The sequence below is a fragment of the Dasypus novemcinctus genome, chromosome 4 (genome assembly GCF_030445035.2).
Source record: "Dasypus novemcinctus isolate mDasNov1 chromosome 4, mDasNov1.1.hap2, whole genome shotgun sequence".
In the NCBI taxonomy this organism is placed as follows: Eukaryota; Metazoa; Chordata; class Mammalia; order Cingulata; family Dasypodidae; genus Dasypus; species Dasypus novemcinctus.
Window position 1 is genome coordinate 101,423,450 of NC_080676.1, and position 21,205 is coordinate 101,444,654.

A 21,205-nucleotide genomic window follows, 5' to 3' on the forward strand; every position below is an offset into this window, starting at 1 on the left:
TTTTTTTCTACATCTTTACTTGCCTTTTAAATATTATGTAATTTAGGGTTCTTTCCATATTTGATACTATGAGCTGTTCTATTTTACATGCTTTTTTTTTTTCATGAGGTACCAGGGATTAAACCCAGGACCTCATACATGGGAAGCAGGCACTCAACTACTGAGCTACATATGGTATACAATGAGAGTTGTTCTTTTCGTGTATATATATTTTTAGGAGGTCCTGGGGATCTAACCTGGGACCTTGTACATGGAAAGTAGGTGCTTAACCACTTGAGCTACATCCACTCCCTACATGCATTTTTAAGGAGGAGATGATAACAAAATATTGCTCTCAGATTTTTAATAGTAATTTTTCAACTTAATTTTGTGAACTAACAAGACCAATTTAGACTTCTGTTTGTTAAAAGAATAACATCTGGAGTTGGGGCTGAAAATTAGGAATTAGCTTTTGTAATTTGTGATCTGTAACAAATTTTCAACAACATCTGTTTATATTAACAGTTTTAGCTCTTAAGTGGATATTTTTGTGGGAAGGTACTTTGCTTTCAATCATAAAAATCTGTCATTAGTTCGACAGTGCTTTGGCTGTATGGTCTGTAATCTGAATTGAAATATATATGTGCTTTAAGCTAATACCTACATAAAAGTTGCTAACTTTCACCACAATTATTTCTTTTTTTAAAAGATTTATTTATTTATTTAATCTCCCCCCCTCCCCTGGTTGTCTGTTCTTGGTGTCTATTTGCTGCGTCTTGTTTCTTTGTCTGCTTTTGTTTCTTTGTCCGCTTCTGTTGTCGTCAGCGGCACAGGAAGTGGGGGCGGCGCCATTCCTGGGCAGGCTGCACTTTCTTTTTCACGCTGGGCGGCTTTCCTCACGGGCGCACTCCTTGCGTGTGGGGCTCCCCCACGCGGGGGACACCCTTGCGTGGCACGGCACTCCTTGCGCGCATCAGCACTGCGCATGGCCAGCTCCACACGGGTCAAGGAGGCCCGGGGTTTGAACCGCAGACCTCCCATATGGTAGACGGACGCCCTAACCACTGGGCCAAAGTCCGTTTCCCCACAATTATTTCTTATTTAAAAATAGAACCCTATCAAAACACCTGAACATAATACTATGCAGTAATTTTTTTAGAAGGACAGTTCTTTTAAAAAAGGTGTAATAAAAATATAAAAATCTAAGTTTAATGAGAACTTCTTTATTAGCTCATACCTGATGTAAATTTAACTCTTTCTAAATCTTGGAGTTAGACAGTGTAGCATCAATAGTTTCTAAAGTGGTTTGCTCTTATTCTGCTGGTGTTTAGCAGTTTTGTTCCTTAGCACAGGTAAACTGTTCCCTTGCTATGCTTACAGAAAGGAATGGTCCTTCCATTCCATTGACTCTTTTAAAAGGAAACTTTCTCTCTTTTGCAAATGGTAGAAAGAAAATGCATCATCCAAATGACAAGCACACTAGCCCCCTCATTCTATAACTGTTCCTTTTTAGTTATAAGGGTATGGTTTTCCATTCATTCAGAAGAATAGTCTTTCCCTCCTGGAATTATTAGCAGCTAGATTATGTATTACTTGAAATTTAATATAATATGAAGAGTCCCAATAAGATTCTAAATTTTCTTTCCTGTTCACTTCCTGGGGTGAACTACCCGCTAGTCCAGAACCCTTCCTCAAGCTTCAAATATTCTATACTTAGCTTGTTCTAAAGTGAATGCATCATTTTGATTCTCAAACCTATTCCTATGTCTGTATCCCCTATCTGAGCTATGACTCCGTCATACACCCAGTTGTCCAAATTAGAACATGGGAATTATCATTTACTCCTCTTTTTTTCCATAACTTCATGCCATATTTCGTTATTTTTGCCTCCTAAACCTGTCTTGAAATGATCTACTCTCCATCTTTATTGCCGTTGTCTCACTGGAGATAGTGAACTAAGTGCTATTTCTTATGTGAGAACAATTTGGCCTTTTAATTTCTGGATAAAATTAAGAAAAATAGAAAATACCCGTTCCAAATTAATATAACTAAATAATGAAGAAAAGGCTCAAGAGTTTTGGAAATGTCAAATTAGCAGTATTTGAATTACACGAATTCCCTTTCAAGTAATTAAACCACATTTTAGTCTAGATCCTATCTCCATATGTCTTCACATCTCTTCCTTTGGGGAGAAATTTTCAGATATTCATAGACTTTGATCAGTAGACCAGAAAGTACCTAGTTGGGTACAAGACTTTTGGGAAGATAAACTCTCTTTCTCTTGCCTTCAATCACATGGCACCAGAGATTGTTAAAGAAATGTAGAAGGTTAGTGCATCCATATTCCATTTAAGAAGCATTATTAGCTCCTGGTTATTGAAATTCTCCTAAATGGTGTAATTATATTTATTCATTTTTTTCTTAATTTTACATGTATTTGAAGTTTTAAAAAATTACATATTCCATGTATTGTAGTGATAAGACTTTTGATCACTACAATAGTCTTATCACCTTAAAATTTCTTTAAGTCTGTAATATTTTAATTGTAATAATTTATTCACTTAAAATTTGTCTTAATAAGAGAAAAGAGCAAGGTTGGAAAATCTGTGGCTCTTTTTAAGAAAATTATTTAAAAATTAAACTTTTTTTTTCTCTACAGAGCTTAAGACACTGATTTAGGTGGTGTATACTTTGAATTATGGCTCCTGGCATGAGAAATAAGCACTTTTGAAAATGTTACATAGCACAATTTTAGAAAGGTATTTGTCTAGAATTATAGAAAATTGAAAACTAAATTGGTATTATTTTTTGTTTATTATATTATAGTTTTATTAACAAATATGATTGTTATCTTTCAACAAGGTCTTCATTTATTAAAATACTTGTTGACATAAGGTTGTATATTATTAGCAGGTTTTCTCAGTTCTTGCTTCCACTTATGAAATCATTTGAACCTCATGGCTATCTTGCTACTTAAGCAGAGCAGGAACTCCCCAATTTGTAATTGACAAAATTAAAGGTCATGAGAATAATCATGCAGATACACAAACAGTATATGGCACCACATCTCAGGCCAGTGTATCTTCTGCTACATCTCACTGCATTTCAGAAGTTTTCCCTGTATTGAATTGTCGTATTTTCTGCTGTCATTTTCTGCTTTGGTTTACCATATTTATGATATTGTAAAGCATGATTTCTTATTAATAAATAAAGGTAAACAAGGTCTATTTTATTTTGCTTACTGATCTTGTTTATATATTTAGGAAAAACAAATTGGATAGGCTGCATGAAATGACAACTTTCAGCCCTTTATTCCAGATTGCGATAACATGAGAAATGAGAAATACGCACCTTTCTTTGTTCCTTGTGAAAATTCAGAGTCTTTTGAAATACTGGTAGCACTGGAATTTCTATGACAGAGCTAATTTATTTACTTGTGCTCCAAAAGACAGCTTAGGTATTATGAACTCAGTCATCACTTTGTAGATTTGTATTCTGTAAGGGTGTCACAGAAAGCTCTTTGTTTTCTCAAAATACCCAATTGGATAAATTACCAATAGTTGAAGAAAAGTGTTTTGACTATAGCTTTGTGTTATTAAAAGCTGGGTGTACAATGGGCATCATTAACTATTCAGTTATATACTTTTCTTTATATTTTCACTTTTCTGAGCTTTAATTTTTCTCATTAGTAAAGTAGAAATAAGACTTTATTTTTAATCCTTTACCTTTAAAATTCCATGATACTATATGACCTAGATACATATGATACCTTACCTATTAAACTTCAAATCTTCTACTTATTATTTAATTTTCCTACGTGGTATTCATTCACATAATAGAATGCTTTCTAATTGAAAGGAACTGAGGTAGACACGCTGAGTAGACATTGATTGGCTGAGATGCTTCTCATTCCTTCAGAGTCCACTAGGGCTCTGGTGCTTCAGGGATGCAGGCTCTAGTGCACCTTAGTATATAATTTTCTTTAAAAATGGTTTTGATTGGATTTTTTTAAAAAGATTTATTCTGTATCTATTTGTTGTATCTTCTTCTTTGTCCGCTTCTGTTGTCAGTGGCATGGGAATCTGTGTTTCTTTTTGTTGCATCATCTTGCTGTGTCAACTCTCTATGTGTGCGGTGCCATTCCTGGGCAGGCCGCACTTTCTTTCGCGCTGGACGGCTCTCCTTACGGGGCGCACTTCTTGTGCATGGGGCTCCCCTATGTGGGGACACCCCTGTGTGGCAGGGCACTCCTTGCACACATCAGCACTGTGTGTGGGCCAGCTCCACGCAGGTCAAGGAGGCCCGGGGTTTGAACTGTGGACCTCCCATGTGGTAGGCAGACGCCCTAACCACTGGGCCAAGTCCGCTTCCTTTGATTGAATTTTGAAGTTTTTCTCTTATAGGAAAATCTTTTAGCTATTTGATCAACTTAAATTACCTTATTTATCCTCCAGGTTTTTTTTTTCATTTCTCTTTTCTGCTTTTCTTTCTTCAAAATCTAGTAGACAAATAAACCATACAGGAATAGATAAGCCTTTATTATTCAAAAGAGTATTCTGATGCTTAAATTTTCCCTTTCCATGTCGATACTTCTATTGTGTGTTTGTAGAATTATTCTTTTCAACACTTTTTACAGGACTAATCATCTATGGACTTAAACACCTTTATTTTGGAGAGAATACTTTGTTTTAGGAAATTAACATTTAAAAATATATGTAGGGGAGCGGATGTTAACTCAAGTGGTTGAGTGCCTGCTTCCCATGTATGAGGTCACAAGTTTGATCCCTAGTACTTCCTAAAAACAAAACAAAAATATATAAAATATGCTATAATCAGGCATTTAAACGAAGACATTAAATGATATTTGACATGTCTTTGATGTGATTCCTTTTATGTCCAATTTTCTCTTTACTTAAATACTAAAGTTTTTGAAATTTTTTTTTTAAGATTTATTTATTTCTCTTCACTCCCTCATTGTTTTCACTTGCCATGTCTGTTCGTCTTCCTTGTTTCTTTTGAAGGCACCGGGAACTGAACCTGGGACCTCTGATATGGGAGGGAGGTACCTAATCGCTTGAATTACCTCTATTCTCTGCTTTGTTGTGTCTCTCATTGTATTTTTCTTCTTGTGTCTCTTGTTGCTTCACCTTGTTGCATCAGCTTGCCATGCCTGCCTGTTGCGACAGCTCTCTGTGTTGCTTGTCCTCTTTATGAGGCACCGGGAACCTTCACTCCCTGCTTTGTTGTGTCTCTCATTGTGTTTTTCTTCTTGAGCTTCTTGTTGCGCCAGCTTGCTACACCTGCTTGTTGCACCAGCTTGTTACCTTCTTTAGGTGGCATCGGGAACTGAACCAGGGACCTTCCATATGGTACTGGGAGCTGAACTGCTTGAGCCACATCTGCTTCCCTGGAATGTTTTTTATAAGGAACATTTTAGAATTCAGTAGTAATAGTGGACCATAACAAAAATATATATTGTCAATTCTTAGGATAAGTTACCCACTTAGTATATTAGATTCTTTTAGCTCTTAAAATAATTAGATTTTATTTTTACCCTAAAATATTTATCTGGGGGAAGAAATGGTTTTAACCTGAATGAAATTCTTTCTGCTAATATTCTTGTGTTTTCCCTAAAGTATTGAGAACCAGAGTTGAGTTTTCCCATCTACTCTTTATTAGATACCCCCCACTGTTAGTAGCACACTTTACTGCCTCTGATAGATAATACATACAGTGAAAAAGACCCTGAGAACTTTTATTTAAGTGAAAAATATGAACTTGACCACTAGTACTTGTAGTACTTAGAAGTACCCTTTGCTTATTTTCACTGTATAGAAGCACTATGTTCTTTTCACTATGTTCCAGGTAGTTATGAATCATAGAATTTCAGATCTTAAGAAGAACTTTGAAATTATTTAGTCCTCTTTATTTTAAACATAAAGAACCAAGGCTCAAAAAAGTTAAATGACTTGGCCAAGCATAAGTAGCTCTTTCTAGTGGAAAACCTGGACATATTATAATTTGGTTTTCTGTTTGTATTCCGTTACACTGTATCCTCAATACTAACTTGTAAGACAAAGGATTCCAGATAACTGAGTTTTCTATATATACTTCAGGAATCCTTTGAAAATATCCATTTCCAGCATAACCACCATAAAAAATGTATTATGATTGAGTTGTATATTTAGCTAAAAATGTCAAAAGTACAAAAATGAGCTAAAAAAAAAATCACAACAGTTTGGCTTGGGCCTGTCAATTCAGGGCCAAATAGTAGTTTTGGAAGCCTCATTGTAGTGTGGCAAAGTATATCAGTTGTTCATAACAGCAACTGGCTAACCAAGAAAAATTGACTGTCCTCTTTAGTTTAAGGAAACACTAGAAATGTATAGTGTATTTTATATGAACACCACCAATTTAAAAGGTTTGGAGCTTTAAAAATACACATTAATATTTTAAAAATTTAATTTATCGACTCATTCCCTGATAATATTATATCAACTATAATAGAATCACTCTCATCAATATATGTGCTGTTTCACTTATGAAATGTTATTACCATACATACAATCTGAATGATGTCTTTCTTGTGGGATTTAGCATTTGTTATTGCCCCTTGCAAGTATGTAATTACTTATTGAGGACCTTTCTAATGAATGAAAATAAAAAACATTTCTTGAATTGGTCAGTTTAATTTTGGAGTAATCTCTGTGTTGAAGAACTACTGGAAATGAAAAGGAAAGTATTTTTTTAAATTGATTAAAATTTTAAGCACTCCAATAGTATCCATTAATACAGTTTTAAAATTGGCTACTTGTTAAAGGATAATTTTAATAGCAGGCTAATGTATGCCAATTTATAAGAAACAAGAACCTCTACAAACAGAAAAATGTGTTTATCCAAACTTCTGAGTACTCATGGGTTGATTTTTAGGGTGATACAATTCTAATAGCTTACTTGTACTAAGATCAAAGTGTTTGAAAGTTCATCTTCCTAGACTTCATGTTTTCACTGTATATAACAGTACAGTGTTTGTTATTCTGTGTGACAGGATACCCAGAGTTATATTGATGAATGTCCTGGGAACGGAGTTAGGAAGAAAATATATAAAGACCCCACCTGTCACTGAGGCCAGTTTGGGTGATACAGACAACTTGCAATCAGAGCAACTTTCTTCATCATCTGATGACAGCCTAAAATCTTGTCAAAATCTAAATCCTCAAAAGAGCTGTTTTTTATCTGAAAGGTAGGTTTAGTGATAACTGTACTCAATACAAATATTTTACTCACTCTCATGAGCCCTTATCCTCTCTACCTCCTCCCACTCAGATATGTTATTGCTAAATGTGAGGTAAATGTGCTTTCATGGCTAGTATGGTTTTTCATCTCTGTTGGCTGATATGGCTGTCAGAACCAAAAGTCCATAGTTAATATCACTTTCAGAAAGTACTAGTCACCTTACTTGCATTTGGAGAAAATAAATGCAGACTCTAAGTGAAAAAATCAGTTATGTATTTAAGTATTCCAGTTCTTAGTCTGACATAATTGAAATTTGTACTTTTGACATCTGTTTCTTCCTCCTCTGTCCTATCCATTCATCCATCCATCTACTTGTCTGTCCATTCCTCTTTCCATCCATCATCCATCCAACTTGTCTTATTCACTGTTATGTCCAGATTCTAGAATTGTACTTGACCTTTAGTACCAGTAAATATTTATTGAATGGCTGAATGCATTCCTCACAAAAATGGTTTGTTATCTGAATTCCATTAACAAATGTAGCTTATTATGTCAATAAGAGAAATGCAAATCTGTAGTTGCTTTTGATTTAAGCTCTATGAGAAGCCCAAGTGGGAAACGGAAGTAATCAAGCAAGAATCAGTGGAAAAAAAGTAGGGGATGGTTAATTTGTACTAGATATTTTAAACTCATTTAACTTTCTTTCCTCATGAAGCCTTTCTTTCATTTTTCTGCTTTCAGCCTGTAGAATAAAGTCTTTTGATCTGAGTGAAAAATTGATCCAGTCTTTTTTTTTTTTTTTTTCCCCCTGAACCATCCAAAGGTAACTTCTGGTTTTTATTTCTCTTGTAAGCCTATTACATTAAAGAATATTTATAATTGCCTTCTTTAAAGATTGACTACCAGTAATTTCTTACATTTCTAACATTTTTTAAATATTCTTACGAGCTTCTGAATTTTCCTTCTTTTGGAATATATATATATATTTTTAACCTAGGTTTGCTCTACTTAGTGAATTATCAGTGACAATTTTATACTTTTATTAAGTCCTTTTCTTAATTTGCCTAAGAAAATGAGACTTTTGATGACGTTATACAGTTACTAAGCTTAATGTATAATTAGAAATATTAGAAATGAATTTATCATTTTGTACTGTAGGTGTTTATTTCTGATATCTATGCTAGACCATGAGCTCCTTAAGGAAAAATAGTTGTGTCTTATTTGCATTAATACCAAGAGCTTAGCTCAATACATATTGAACTTTGTGCACTTGGGGTAATGTTCATATCATTTAACCTTAAACTTCAATTTCCTAAGTTGTAATTAGAGAAATAATTTTGAATACCCTTTCTATATCACAAAATAGTTGTATTATCTCCTAAATCTCATGTGTAACAATTCTTTGTGCACATAAAATATTGTAGAAATGAAAATGTCATTACTGAAGATGCTTAATGTAATAAAAGCCATTTTTGATGCATAGTTCCTATGGAATTCAAGGGACATCAGTGGACATTCGTGCTGCTATGAAAAATAGCACTCTTGTGATAATTCTATGAAATAGGGTAATCTGTATTTTTCATCCTTTTTAACCACTGTGGGGCTGAGATTCAATAATAAGAGGTATAAAATTTCTGGCTGTTCCCAAAATCTGTTATGTGGGAACTCTAGCTCACCTTAAGTCCTTTCTGGACATTTTCAAATGATACATGATGTGAGTCCTGAAAATCAATTCTCTTAGTGACAGTTTTTAAAATGGATTTTATAGAAGCATAAACTTTGAAACCAAATGCCTGGGTTCTGTTATTAGCTATAGTGTTCACACACTGACTTATTTTGGCAAGTTATTTACTCTTATCTTCAAAACAGGAATAATAATATATATTCTGTAGGATAATTGCACAGATTTAATGAGATAACCATTGTAAAACCCCTAGTGCTTATCCTTGAACGTAATAGATGATTATTAAATGATAGTCTTTATTTTTAGAATAATTTCTTTGCTGATATCAAAAGGCCATTTGAGACCATCATTGGCAGCCGGGTATGGGTACACAATGGCTGGGGGAGCGGGAAAGCTTAGGGAGGGGGTGGGAATTCCTGATTGCGGGAGAGAACCCAGCGGCTTTCATGTAGTGAGACCCTCTGGAGGTCTGAAAGTCATTGGAGCTACCAAGACCACCATGGGGCCCTGGGGAGAGCCAGAGCTCCTGGCGTGGTGCCCCAAGGTAGTGGACTTAGAGTCTCTAGTGCCTGTGGGCCTGTTGGTGAAGTTGGGGGCTCTGCACAGTATCTGTGTACTTCACTGGCCTGGAGCTAACCAGGAAGGCGCCACCTCCTCCCAGAAAGCCCTGAACCTCATAAGCAGCTTCACAGGGGTACCTTTCTGGCCACCTGACTCCTGGACTTGCTACCTGTCTGCCTGGCTGCTATAGATAAAGCCCTTGCAGCCCTGCATGTGACACTCCAGTTTACCCTGCAGGAATTCATCCTGGCAATGGGCTTCTTCTTGGTCTTGGTGATAGAGCAGATTACAGACTTACAAGGAGCAGTTGGGGCCCCCACTCTGGGAAGAGACAAGGGCTCTGCTCTGAACAGCAAATGGTGCACCACAGCACTGGCATGAAGGGCCAGGGCTCCCACAGGCAAGTGGAGTCTTGGCGGCATCCTCAGCCCTGTGTGCCTGTGTACTGGTCTTTTCTCTGGCTCTGCACTCAGTGTTCGAGGGGCTGGCAGTGGAACTGCAAGGAGACCAGGCTCCGACCGTGGAGCTGTGCTTGGCTCTGTTGCTTTACAAGGGTATCCTGGCAGTCAATCTGTCCCTGCAGCTGCTGCAAAGCCACCTGTGAGCACTGGTGGTGACTGACTGCGGGATCCTCTACTCATGCATGAAACCCCTGGGCATTGGGCTGGATGCAGCTCTGGCAGAGTTGGCTGGGCCACTGTACCAACTGGCCCAGTCTGTGCAAGAGGGCATTGCAATTGTTACCTTCCTCCATATTACCTTCGTGGAGATCCTACCCCAGGAACTGGCCACTTCTGAGCAGAGGATTCTCAAGGTCATTCTTCTCCTAGCAGGCTTTGCCCTGCTTATTGGTCTGCTCTTCATCTAAGTCTAGGGGCCTCCAGAGAGAAGCAGGGGAAGTTGGGTATAAGGTGTCCCTACCTTCCTTCCCTCCCCCAATTTGTGGGGAATGGGCGGGATTGGGAAACAGAGGCACTGAGGATCAAAGAGTTCTCCAAGAACTAGGGATGGAGCATTGCGACTGTCTGACAAATGAGAGGCAAGTAGGCAGGCAAGAGCCTTGCCTCAGGCCCAAGAGATAAGAGAAGGGATATTAAGATTGGGGATGACCCTGACTGCTAGAATCAGGGGTTGGACACTTCACATAGGAGCAAGCTGATACTGGGGTTGCTGGGGTTGGACACCCAGCTTCTGTGAGGTAGAGAGATAAAGAGGGTATAGGGAAGGAGCCAGCAGTCCTGTTGGTTCTAGCCCATTTCAGCACTCTGCCCTCCTCCTTTTCTTAGCTCTTACTCTCATATCTCCCATTTTCCTTCTCCCAGGGGGCTAAAGCCAGACGGTCCTTCCTGCCAGTTTGGTACCTTCTCTAGTCTCTCAAACCCTACTCCTTTATTTGTAAGGTACCAAATAAATCCCTTCCCTCTTTCTCAAAGCACAGTGATGGCGCTGAGCTCTGCCTTGCACCTTAGTGGAGGAGGCCTTTCTTGCTCTTGATTTTGGTCACAGATCTTGGGATAGGGCAGAAGTGTTTGCTGGGCTCTGGGGTAAGGGAAGGGTTAGCAGAACTGCAGCCTCCTACTGACCCTACATCCTAGGGATACAGGACATAGACATGGTGCCCATTGTCCAGATGTTAAAAACTGAGTTGCCAAAACATGAAAAAGAAAATTATATATATATATACTGGAAGAGCCCAAGGGGGAAAGGAGTAGCCCACCCCAAGGTTATTTTTGGGGAGGGAGAGCTGTGCATAAGGGCCATACTATCTAGAATCTATTTTACTAACCTACTTGTTTTGGGTCATACTATAATACCTAAATAAAAGATATTTTTATATATATATATATAAAAGAGCCATTAAAAACTGTCACTGCAATTGTTGTTTCTGAAGTCTTCTGTACTGAGGTTGCCAGTGTCTAGTCCTGAAACAACTGCTACCACTATTGCCATTACCAGTGCAGCCAAGGCTATTGTCACAGCTGTATTAGTATCATCAGCTTTTGGTTTAAGGTGGAGTACAGCGTTCCTTAAACCAAGCTTTAGTTCTCTCTTCTCTTAAAATGAGTTTGTTTTGAGGCAAATCCATTGTGTCCCAGGGAAATAGACTCCATGTATATCCATACCATCACTTCAATAGATGTACCCCAATAGAACTGAAATACAGGATGAATGTAGGGTAGGCTTAAGATGGGACTCCCGCTGTAACCAATTCCTCCCAGCCTAACCTTCTCAAAATCAGGAAGAGTAAATGCAAATTATTTCAATCTTCTGATGCCTTAACATTTTATCCTCTTGTTGTAGAGCATGTGATAAAATGTTACCTTGTGTTAGGAGGATATAATGGCATGTAGCAACCAATAACAGGGTGAGAAAGAGGAATATAATATGGAAACTGAGGAAGGTTACTCTGAAAACCTAGTAATTGTGTCTTTTTTGATGCCAATGGAAAAATGTTATATGAAAGACTGAAAGTTTTACTTTAGCCTTCGTCTGTTTTCAGTGTTCAGAGCTGTTATTACTGATAATAATGGATAACCTGAATGGAATTATGTAGGAAAAAAATCTTGTGTTTTATATTAAAAACCAAGGAGTGATAGAAAATACTAAGGATAAATAGAAAATTCAAATTATATTAATATTACTGTTTTCATTTAAGAAAAAGTTTTAATAAAGATGGCTTGTGACTTTCTTATGAATTCTCTATTCTTTACCTGTATTGGGTGTTATGTTTCTTATTATGTGTGATGGCTTATTAAAGATATTGACTGTTATATGTGTTACCAAAACTTACTCAAGTTTGCTCTTTGTCATTTCTCTTTGTTTATAGTGTCTTTTATAGTAAGAAAATTTTCAATTTTATGTTGTAAAATCTGCCATTGTTTGACTCCTGTGTTTTGGTTTATCCTTGGAAGAACTTCCTCAACCCCATGTACACAAATAGGTTGGCCAACTACCATTTTAACTTGTGTTGCTTTATGTGATGTATCCACTCCAGAACAACAGTCTGGAGATTACTTTTCTAACTAAAGTTTTGATTCTTTTTTTTTTTGCCTTTCTTTAGTCTGGTATGAATGTTATTGGCAACTCCCTTGTAGGCCTGACTGATCAGAATGTTTTAGTAATTTTCAGGCTTATTTCCTGTTCCCTTGCTGTTTGCTTGTTGTCTGCTCTCTGTGTCCATGCACTGCATGCTCGTCTGTGTTTTTACTTGTTTCCCTTTTTGTTGAGTCATCTTGCTGAGTTGCCTCTCCACGGTGCTTGTGGGCTGGCGGCACTTCACCGTGTGCGGGCAAGCGTGCCTTCACAAGGAGGCCCTGGGCCGCGAACCCAGGGCATCCTATATGGTAGATGGGAGCCCAACTGATTGAGCCACAGCCACTTACCCTTGATCACTTTTGTTAAGGTCGTATCTACTGGTTTTTTCTACTTTATAGTTACTACTTTTTTTGTAATTAATAAAATTAATAAATTTCAGAGATACTTTAATACTATGGAAATATTCTGTTTTTCCTCAGACTTTCTCCCTCTAATTTTACCAACCATTTGTAGCTCTTGCCTGTGACAGTTATTACACTGGTGTTCTGTGGGTTTCCCTCCTTTCTTCTTGTAGCAGTTTGATATTGTTTATGAATTCCAAAAATAGATATTGGCTTATGTTTGTAAACTGGTTTTTCCTCTGGGCCTATTAGATGGTGTTGGATTCAGAGGTTTCACTTTTGCTTGATTAAATTATAATTAGGGCTTTGTTTGGACCATGTCAGGAGGAAATGGCAGAGGAGACAGAATTTTAATCTTGAAGTCCTGGGAAGTAAATACACAGAGAAGCAGATATGTGAAGAAAGAGAGAAGGCTTTATTAAACATGGCAGAGGCCCTGGGAAGAGAGACAGGCTGTTTGCCTGACAATTTACAGGTGGGCTTGTGGAGAGAGCAGCACAGCTGAGTCTGGAGAGAAACAAGCCCTGGGAGAGAGCTATGAGACTTATCCCAGCCTACAGCTGATATTGGAAGAAGCTGGGACCATGGAGCCTTAAGAAGAGGAAGGCTGCTGTTGATGTAATGAAAATGACCTTGAATAAAAGGGTCAACTCGGACCAGCAGAATATCTCAATCTACATATAATACCAGGAGTTAAAAATGCTTTTTGACCTGAATAAAAGGGGGAAACGGAAAGGACAAATGAGTTTATATGGCTATGAGTCTCCAAAAAGAGCCGGAGGCTACCAGAGGGGTTGCCCTTATGCACACCTGAGCAGAGTCCCAGAGACAGATAAAGTAGATACAACCCCAGGTATTGGTTCTGCTGAGGGCTACAGAGACCCACAGGTTCTATGGTCATGGCAGATGAGGTTCAGTGCCATCTCAGTTGGCCCTACTTTGGAGTTTGTGTTTCTGTGTGATGGAGCTGGACTTACATGTGATCTTTGTCCACAAGTCTCTCCTGTTACTTTTACCGGAAATGTAGTTGGTGCTGGGGTTTATTGTGTACCCAGGGGACCTGAATCTCTGGACTGACCATGTGATAGCCAGGCCCTGAGCCTCAACAGACTTGCAACTCCTATGCTCTGGTTTATTGGACTTATTCCACTCATCTAACATGGAGGTGAAGAAGGTCAACCACCATACCAGGGAGCCAAGAGTGCCGACAACTGAAAGCAGGAGAATTGCATTCAGCATCCATCTGGAATCTAAGCCCCCTCTTGATATAGATGTGGAGTGGACCCAACCATTCTAAGATCCACAGGATGGAGGAATAGAGTATGGATTTAAATGGACTTACTGATATTCTAAAAAAAAAAAAAAAAAAGAAGAAGAAGAAGGCTGGACCCTTGCAGATGTCAGCAGCCATCTTGTTCCAACAGACTTTGGTGAGGGAAGTAATTTAGGCTTTATGACCTGGTAATGAGGCTTCTACTCCAAATAAATACCCTTTTATAAAAACCAACAGATTTCTGGTATTTTGCATCAGCACCCCTTTGACTGACTAATACACTCCGTTTATTAATTGATTTAATATTGGTTAATATTAATTGAATTAATTTTGAATTCTAATCCTTACTAAACCCCTATGTGATGTGGCAATAATTAAAATTCTATTTTATAAATGTGGAAACTGAAGTTCAAAGAGGTTAAGGGAGAACCATTCCTTCTTATTTTTATATATATATATGTATATATATATGTTTATACATGTGTACTTATAGATTTTAATTTTATTGTAGAGATTATAATCTAAAACTATTGTTTATTTTGTTGCTTCAATTTGGCATTGAGACTTCCTTCAGGCTGGCTTCTGTGCCCTTTAGACATGCCTGCATCCTTTTTAAAAAATCCTTTATTATCTTTTTTAAGAAGATACATAGATCATACAAAATGTTACATTAAAAAATATAAGAGGTTCCCATATACCCCACTCCCCAAACCCCCCCACTCCTCTCACATCATCTGCATCTTTCATCAGTGTGGCACATTCATTGAATTTGATGAATACATTTTGGAGCACTGCTACATAGCATGGATTATGGTTTACATTGTAGTTTACACTCTCACCCAGTCCATTCAGATGGTTATGGCTGGATACATAATGTCCTGTGTCTGTTCCTGAAATATCATTGAGTACAACTCCAAGTCCTGAAAATGCTCCCATATCACATTGCTTTATCCCTTTCCCTGCCCTCAGCAACTCCATTGGCCACTATATCCACATCAATGATAAAGTTTCTTTCACTGCTAGAGTCACAATAATTCTATAGGAGAATATCAGTAAGGTCCACTCTAATTCATATTTTATTCCTCCATCCTGAGGACCGTGGGATGGTGACGTCCACTCCACCTCTAAATCGAGAGGGGGCTTAGATCCTATATGGCTGATGGATGGGATTCTCATGCTTGCAGTTGCAGTCTCCCTTAGTTCCCTAGTGTGGTGGTTGACCATCTTCACCTCCCTGTTAGCTGACCTGGGTAAGTCCAATGAACTGGAGAGGAGGTGTTGCAACTATACTGAGGCTCAGGGCCCAGCTGGCATATGGACATTCCCGGGGTTCAAGACTCCTGAGTATACACCAACCCCAGCACCAACCACAGGTTCAGTAAAAGTGACAGAAGAGGCATATGTAGAGAGGTCACATTTGAGTCCAGCTTCATCACACTAAGGAGCACTAATTCCAAAGTTGGGTCCACTGGCAAGGCACTGAACTCCAGAACCATCTGCCATGACCATAGGACCTGGGTGTCTCCATAGCCCTCAGGAGCACTACTACCTGGTATTGTATCTACCTTGACTGTCTCTGAGATCCTGCTGAGACATACATAAGCGTGACCCCTCTGAAGACCTCCCAACTCATTTTGAAGTCTCTTAGCTATATAAACTCATTTGTCATTACCATTTCCCCCTTTTATTCAAGGTCTTTTTCAAGTGGCATCATCAGCTGATGCTTGGTAGTAATCCCTCGGCACCAGGGAGGCTCATTCCCGGGAGTCATTTCCCACACTGGGAGGAAGGTAATGTATTTACACACTGAGTTTGGCTTAGAGAGTGGCAACATTTGAGCAACACAGAGGCTCTCAGAAGGTAACTCTTAGGCACCCTGCAGCTCCAGACCTAATTGAAATTTCAAGCACAAAGCCTCATAAGCATAGTCATCAATATCAAGAGCCCATCATTGGACCATCCTTCACTGGTCTTTGCCCTTGCACTTGGGGGATTGTTGTTGCTCCATTGGGCCTCCATCCTTTTTAAATGTTTCCTTACTTTTTTATACAATGTGCTTCAGGGTCATCTTATATTTTCCTTGCCCAGCTCTGAAATCAACTACTTCTCTAGGGAGCCTGAAGCACCTTGTATAATATATTTATATATTTGTTTAATATTAATATACACATGAAGTCATTTCAAAATTGCTGACTAAGACAGTACATTTTTTAGGGAAAATTTCCCCAGGGTAATTCTAATATTTATTCCTATTGGAGAACTCGAATCCAGAGTTTTAGCTCTTTGATCATGGGAAAATATACTAGAAAATGTGTAAATCTACACTAAAACTGTGCATTATTTAATAAATGTATCACACCTGCACCAACACGTCCCCATGAGAATTTTTTTTTCTTAAATTTTCAATTCAAGCTCTTGTCCTCTTGTTAAGAACCCCTGATCTAGAGTTTACATCCGTGAGTTTGTGCCTCATATTTAGTTTATATTAATGAGGCCATATAATGTTTGTCCTTTTGTGTCTGGCTTATTTCATGTCCTCAGAGCTCATCCATGTTGTCATACACATACTGACTTCATTTCTTCTTACAGCAAATTAGTATTCTAGCATATATTTATACCATGCTTTGTTACCCATTCATTGATTAATAGACACTTGGGTCAATTCCATCTTTTAGCAATTGTGAATAATGCTGCTGTGAACATTGATGTGCAAATATTTATTCATGTCCTTGCTTTTCAGTTCTTCTGAATCTATTTCTAGTATTAGTATTCCTGGATTTTATTAGTCAGCCAGAGGGATGCTAATGCAAAATGCCAGATATCTGTTGGCTTTTATAAAGGGTATTTGTTTGGGGTAGAAGCTTATTTACAGTTACCAGGCCATAAAGCATAAGTTACTTCCCTTACCCAAGTCTTTTGCCACACGTTGGGGCAAGATGGCTACTGACGCCTGAGTTTCTGTTTGGGCTCAGCTGCTGTGCTCATTTCACAAGGCCAGCTGTAGACTATCAGACAGATGGCTCTGTCTCTCTCTCCAGGGCTTCTGCCATGTGGAAGGAGCCATCTCTGTTCTTCTGATTTCTTCTCCTGTGTGTTCACTTCCTGGGCTCCAGCTCAAAACTCCAGCATCAAAAACTCCAAGTCTGTCCTTTGCCATGCCTTTTATCTGTGAGCCCCTACCCACCAAGGGGTGGGGACTCAACACCCTTCTGACATGACCCAATCAAAGCCCTGATCATAATATAATCCTGCCCAAGTACAGACCAGTGAGACCGTGCCTTTCTACATTCTGACTAACAGTGAAGGAGTGTTCCTATTTCCTCACATCCTTTCAAGTACTTGTAGGTTTTTTTTTTTTTTTTTTTTTTTTAACTGATGACCATTCTGTAAGGTGTGAAATATCTTGTAATTTTTTTAAAGACATCATTTCTATTTTATTTCATCAGTTACTCTTTTGACATACAGTATATACAACACAAAATTTTCACTTTAGCCACTTTCATGTGTCCAACCTAGGGCTACTAATTACATATTCATAATTTTTTGCTACACTCACCATCACACATTAATAAAAACTTTTCATTACCTCAGACAAAACTTCTGTAGCAATTGGGTATAAACAGCACATTTTAGTAAATTTATTCCTAAGTATTTATAATTTGATTTTTTGATGTTGTTTTGAAAGGAATTTTTTATTTCATTTTGAGAACTCATTGGCAGTGAATAGAACTAAAATTGATTTTTTGTATATTGATCTTGTTTCCTGAAAATTTGGTGAACTAATTTAATAATTCTAATAGATTTTTGTGGATTCTTGAGGAAGTTCTATACGTTGGATAATATAAACCAAATTCTAATTCATGTAACAACATGAATGAACCCTGAAGATGTCATGAAGAGTGAAATCAGACATAAAAGGACAAACACTGCATGAACACATGATATGAAATAATTAGAATCAGCAAACTCCTAGAGTCAGAATATATTATATAGATTATCAGTGGATGGGAGGCATGTAGGAAATGAGTTATTTTTTAAAATATAGAATGTAAGCTTTATTTTTAAATATATATATATATTTAAAATACACATAGATCACATAAAATGTTACATTAAAAGAATATAGGGGATTCCCATATGCCCCACTCCCCATGTCCCCCACTTTTCCCACATCAACAACTTCTTTCATTAGTGTGGTACATTCATTGCAATTGATGAACACATTTTGGAGCACTGCTTCACAGCATGGATTATAGTTTACATTTTAGTTTACTCTCTCTCCCAGTCCATTTGGAAGGTTATGGCAGGATATATAATGTCATTCAGGACATTGGACTCACCCAGGAAGCTAACAAGGAGGTGAGGATGGCCATCCTCCAACTTAAGGAACCGAGAGTGTCTACAACTGCAAGCAGGAGAGTTCCATCTGCCAGCCATGTGAGGTTGAAACCCCCTCTCAATTAAGAGGCGGAGTGGGCATTATCATCCCTGAGTCCTCAGGATTGGGGAATAAAATGTGGACAAGGGTGGACTTATTGGTATTCTACCACAGACTTATTGTGATTCTAACAATGGAAGAAATTATATCATTGATGTGGAGACAGTGGCCACTGGAGTTGCTGATGGCAGAGAGAGGGAAAAAGGTGTAATATTTGGGACTTGGAGTTATGTTTTAATTGTAGTTTTTATTTTGGTTGATCAGTTTTTGGTAATTAATGGTGGTGATGATAGCACAAGATTGTGAGTATAATTAACAGCATTGAATTGTAAATGTGAATGTTGTAAAACTGTATAATTTTAGGTTGTATATATGTTAGTAGAAAAAAATTAAACTATAGAGTTGTACAGCACAGTAAACCCTATTGTGTCCTTTCATGAATTGTAACAGATTTCAGGTGTTAGTAATAGGTTGGTATATCTCATTGTAGTTTTGATCGGCATTTTCCTAAAAGCTAAGGATGTTGACCATCTTTTCATGTGCTTTTTAGCCATTTGTATAACTTCTTTGGAAAAGTTTCTGTTCAAGTTTTGTGCCCATTTTTAAATTGGGTTGCTTGTCTTTTTATCGCTACATTGTATGATCTCTTTATATAAGATGGAGAGCAGACCCTTATCGAATACGTGGTTTCTGAAAAATTTTCCCCAATGAGTAGGTTACCTTTTCACCATCTTAACAGCCATTTGAAGTAAAATGTGTTCACTTTTGAGGTGGTCCCATTTATTCATTCTTTTCTTTTGTTGCTTGTGCTTTGGTGTAAGGTTTAAGAAACCATTACCTACCACAATATATTAAAGATGTTTCCTTACATTTTCTTCTAGTTGTTTTATGGCTCCAGTTTTTATATTTAGGTGTTTAATCCATTTTGAGTTAATTTTTGTATAATGTGTGAGATACAGACCCTCTTTCTTTCTTTTGGTTATGGATATACAGTTCTTCTAGCATCATTTGTTGAATAGACTGTTCTAGCCCATCTGGCCTAACAGCCTTATCAAAAATCACTTGACCATAGCTGTGATGTGAACTCTCAGATTCTATTGGTCAATCTGTCTATTATTATGCCGGTACCATGCTGTTTTTACCATTGTAGCTAAGTAATATGCTTTAAAGTCAGGAAGTGAGAGTCCTCCAACTTCATTCTTCTTTAAAACATTTTTTTGCTAATTAGGACCCCTTACCCTTCCATGTAAATTTGATAATTGGCTTTTCCATTTACGCAGAAAAAGCTGTTGGAATTTTTACTGGGATTTCATTGACTCTGTAAATCAGTTTGTGTAGAATTGACATCTTAACAATATTTAGTCTTCCAGTCCTTGAACATGGAATGTCCTTCCACTTATTTAAGTCTTTTTCTTTTAGCAGTTTTCTGTAGTTTTCTGAACACAGGTCCTGTATGTCCTTGGCTAAGTTTATTCCTCAGTATTTGATTTAGTTGCTATTATAAGTTGAAATTTTTTAAATGATTTTCTCCTCAGCACATCAGTAGTGTATAGAAACTCTGATTTTTTTCATATATATCTTGTATTCCTCCATGTTGCTGAAGTCATCTATTAATTCTAGTAGCTTTGCTGTGGATTCTTCAGATTTTTCTAGGTATAGGATCATAAAATCAGTGATTAGCCACAGTTTTACTTCTTTCCTATTTGGGTCCCTTTTATTTATTTTTCTTGAATTGCTCTAGATAGAACTTCTAGCACAATATTGAATAACAGTTTACATAATATGAAAGAGAAGGCACATAGCTTAAAATTGAGGGTGGAAATTTGATAATATTAAAAATAAAATTATATAAAATGAAAATTAAATCAACATGAATGAGACCACAAAGTACTCTAAAATAAAGCCAAAATGCAAATCTATAAATAGTTCAAAAGTGAAAAATAAATACTTGGTAAAAATTAACTTTTTAAATATTTAATGTTGTTAGCATTTAGACATCATTTTTGTAGATTTCTGTTATAGCCAGAGTGAAATAATATATATTTTTTCCTAAGATATACTTATTGACTATAAGCCCCATGAGAGTGAGGACTCCTGTGTTGCTTATCATTTTAGCTCTAGGGTCTAGAACAGTACATGGTACATATTAGGTGCTCAATAAATATGTGTTGCTTTGAACTGAAAATAATCTATCTTTGAAGAAATCTTTTATGTAATCCGTAATTATTTAGAATGATGTCCTTCCTTATCTTTGGAAACAGAGAGCTCCTGAAGGAATGTGTGATCCTAGAGGATTTGTTTGACTTCTACCTTCATGACTTTAGTTTTTGAGTTTGATAACAGGGTTATGGAAAACATTACCAAAAATGTTTCAACATTAAAAATGTTAAAAGTATATAAATTATATTTGTAAGTAAAATTCATCTGGGTTCAGTTTGTTAGAAAATTTTTTCCCTTTTTTGACATCTATCCAAAACATTTAATATTGTAAAAAGAAGTATTAAAGGATAGTGCAAAGATGACATATATTAAAATATATTTTTGTAAGGCTAAAGAATGCCGATTATATATACTTATTTACCTTAATTTTTGCATTA

At 37.2% G+C, this 21,205-nt stretch overlaps 1 protein-coding gene and 1 pseudogene across 10 annotated transcripts in view; both read left to right on the forward strand.

Moving 5' to 3' along the window:
* SENP7 (SUMO specific peptidase 7) overlaps positions 1 to 21,205 on the forward strand; it is a 222,365-nt gene that overhangs the window by 104,356 nt on the left and 96,804 nt on the right. For 4 of the 10 annotated variants that reach the window (XM_058295925.1, XM_071214857.1, XM_058295924.1 and 1 more), the window contains one exon: positions 7,028 to 7,222. The exons of 5 other annotated variants lie outside the window; for them this stretch is intronic. In XM_058295925.1, the coding sequence (XP_058151908.1) occupies positions 7,028 to 7,222 (195 nt within the window). Of the gene's footprint in view, positions 1 to 7,027; positions 7,223 to 7,987; positions 8,039 to 21,205 lie in introns of those variants that run through there. One more of the 10 variants, XM_058295932.2, reaches the window with a different exon arrangement.
* Positions 9,399 to 10,365, forward strand: LOC101444278 (zinc transporter ZIP1 pseudogene; annotated as a pseudogene).